The sequence below is a fragment of the Loa loa genome (assembly GCF_000183805.2).
Source record: "Loa loa unplaced genomic scaffold supercont3.543, whole genome shotgun sequence".
In the NCBI taxonomy this organism is placed as follows: domain Eukaryota; kingdom Metazoa; phylum Nematoda; class Chromadorea; order Rhabditida; family Onchocercidae; genus Loa; species Loa loa.
The window spans coordinates 8296-11354 of NW_018108723.1; the positions used below are offsets into that span (position 1 = coordinate 8296).

Consider the following 3059-nt stretch of genomic DNA (forward strand, 5'->3'; position numbering starts at 1 on the left):
CAAAGAATTATTTAAGGTATAAGAAACAAAGAGAGAGAGAAGAGAGAGAGAGAGAGAGAGGGAGACAGAGAATGAAAGAGAAAAAAAATTATTTTAATAATAATTTCTTCTAAATTTTTGTTCATCAATTTATTTATTTTTTCTTATTTAAGCAAGATGGTGCAGGTGAATTACTAAGGCATCCATCACTGGAAAGTGTCACCAGTCATCGATCATCAATGAGTTCTTCCAGTAAAGGAAGTAAAACGGATAAAAGTAGTTTGAATAGTTTTGGAAAACAAGGCAAAAAAAGTTGGGTAAGTGATAATAGAAAAGAATTTCTGGAGAAAATTTTCAAATTTTATAATTTTTAAATAGAAATTTGAAAATATTTCATTTATAAATATTATGATTTTTTTTTTTTTTTTTGTCACATGTTGTCATAATTTTTTATTCTGCACGTTGCAACTAATATAATTTTCTTTTCATTCTTCCAACTTTTATATTCATTAATTCGAATAACTGTATCAAATACAAGTGATATATTACTTGAAATTATTAATTCGAATATTAAAAGTGCGTTTTAAAAAAAAAAACGAGTTATGATATTGTGGAATTATAATAAAAAATTAGTTATGAAATTATGATATAATTAAATTTGAAATGAAATACTGCTTTTCGATTTACTAAGTTACGGATTGATCATAATTGCTTAAATAATTCAAGTTACCGCTTGCTTAAATAATCTAATTTTTTTAATCATTTTATACAGACAGCAAGCGTTGATTGTCAGGTAATTGTTTATTAATTATTTTATAATTAGAGATTGGTTGTTCTTTTTTCCAAATTATTTCCATATCTTTGGTATACTTTTTTTTTTTTTTTGAAATTCTAAGGAACAATTGGCGTAAATAATTGTATTACTTTTCGTTATTTGTTTACTTGTTTACTTTGCATGTCTGTTTATATGAATGTTGTTGTTGTTGTTGTTGTTTTGCCATGTTATTTGTTCTATTGATGACTCATTTGTTGTTTTACCATATTGTTTGTTCTATTGATGACTCATTTGTCTGTAACTTTAATATTGTTTTTATTCGTTGAAACAAACTTCCATTAATATTTGCATAATTTTTTAGATAAGAAATTCATTCTCAAAATTCACTAAAAGCAAGAAAGCAAAAAGTTGTTCGGCATCAGATGCTGAACATTCACCGATGCATACATCCGGTTCACCATCAAACCTGAAGCCAATTTCGGGAAGTGTTAACAGGTTGATTTTCAGAATTTTGTTTTGTAATTTAAGGTGAACAGTGATTCTATACATGATAAATTTGATTTAACAAAAGAAAGCTAACTTGAAGATCCTATTCACACGTAATTTCAGGTTAGACGAACTAGAAACAGTACCGCAAGTGGTGGAACTTAAAAAACAGCTAGAAGATAAGGATTCAGCATTGACTGACGTACGTTTGGATGCACTTGATAAAGCACGTGAGGTTGATATTCTCAAGGAAACGATTAATAGATTGAAAGTGAGAATTTTTTTTTCCCCTTCTTTCCAACATCCAGTTTTAGATATACATTCTCGAAGTAACAGAAACAATTTTGTGAGTTGAACCGCAAAGGTAAGATATAGAACCGGATATGTTGTAACCGGAAAAAAAAATAACACTTTATTGGCATTGAATAAGATACGAAAATTAATTTCTTGGTAAAAATTCGAAAAAGTTGGTTAATTTTTTTTTGCAGAATGAAAACAAAATCCTGAAACAAAATTATACAATGTTGGAAAGGCGAATAAGAGCTGAAAGTCGAACCAGTTCACAACAATCATTACCAACTTTACCGGATGAAGATCCTGTTTATGAAATACCGGCAAATAATGAACGATGTTTAACTGGAAGTAAGTTTTAAATGTAGATAGAATTCATCATTTTATTCCTGTTATTACTCAAATTAACTCTAGATTATTACAAATTTTCCGATATTTATGATTTTAATTTCATTACTGGTTGATGTTATTTGATACAAAAAACCAAAATACTGAAATTTCATATTGAAATCAATGGATTTCGATTTTTCCGATATTTCATTTATATATTCAAATTGAGCTTTTGTTTGCTTATTTATTTAATGAATATTTCAGGAGGAACAAATTATTTGAAAGTAACAGTAAGCGTCGATTTTAGTGGTTTATTACGACCACGATCGTTAGCTGGTGAAGTATCAATTGGTTTTACATCATTACCATCTTTAACTACCACTTGGGAAAATTTTGATGCTGAGCTTTTCAAACTTTTCGATGTTAGTAGAATTTTTATTTTTCATTCTACTTTAAAAATTATTAAATTTTAAGAATTTATTTCACAATTACAATAGATCATGTTTAATATTTAATCCAGTATTTGGTAATAGAAATTATATATGATTGTAATTTTCATACATTTTAATTAGCATAATTATCTTAATTGAAATAATCAAATTATTTCATTGCAATATCTATGATCAATTGGCTCAATTATTATTTTGTTTACTTAAACTATTTTTAAAATATTACTAATTTATACGCTTTTAGGATTATATGGCAAAAATTGATGCAAATCGAGCATTAGAATTAAATAGCCAAGAATCAATAATTGGATATGAATTTGGTGATTTTATCCGAGATATAGAAACTAATTCTGCACCATCACCTATACCAGCTGATGTGCTTACACATAATCATGATATTCGCATCTATTTAAGAGGTAATTTTAATTCATCGATCAAATTATCTAGCCAATTAATTGGAACTACAACAGATGAGTAAATAAGTATTCGAGTAAATTGCTTATTGCAACTAAAATCAAATAGATTTTAAATGCTGAATTTCGATTATGTTTAAACTTGAAATACAATATATGATATGAGCCAGAAATGATAATGAGCCAGAAATAAAGTATCATATTTGATAGAGAGTTTGTATATCTATGTGTAATAAGTATTGGAATCATTATGAATAAATTTATCTCTTGTATCATGATTATTTAGAATATGATTATTTTATCATGATTATTTTCGTGATGATAAACTTTACATTT

The 3059-nt window shown here is 26.8% G+C and overlaps 1 protein-coding gene across 1 annotated transcript in view; it reads left to right on the forward strand.

Moving 5' to 3' along the window:
• The window catches only part of LOAG_18804 (neuron navigator 2), a gene marked incomplete at both ends in the record, with an annotated part of 8514 nt that overhangs the window by 3044 nt on the left and 2411 nt on the right, over positions 1-3059 (forward strand). Inside the window, 6 exons of the mRNA XM_020451467.1 lie at positions 153-296; positions 1116-1249; positions 1364-1511; positions 1729-1882; positions 2126-2283; positions 2555-2726. Of these exons, the coding sequence (XP_020304748.1) occupies positions 153-296; positions 1116-1249; positions 1364-1511; positions 1729-1882; positions 2126-2283; positions 2555-2726 (910 nt within the window). The remainder of the gene's footprint in view (positions 1-152; positions 297-1115; positions 1250-1363; positions 1512-1728; positions 1883-2125; positions 2284-2554; positions 2727-3059) is intronic.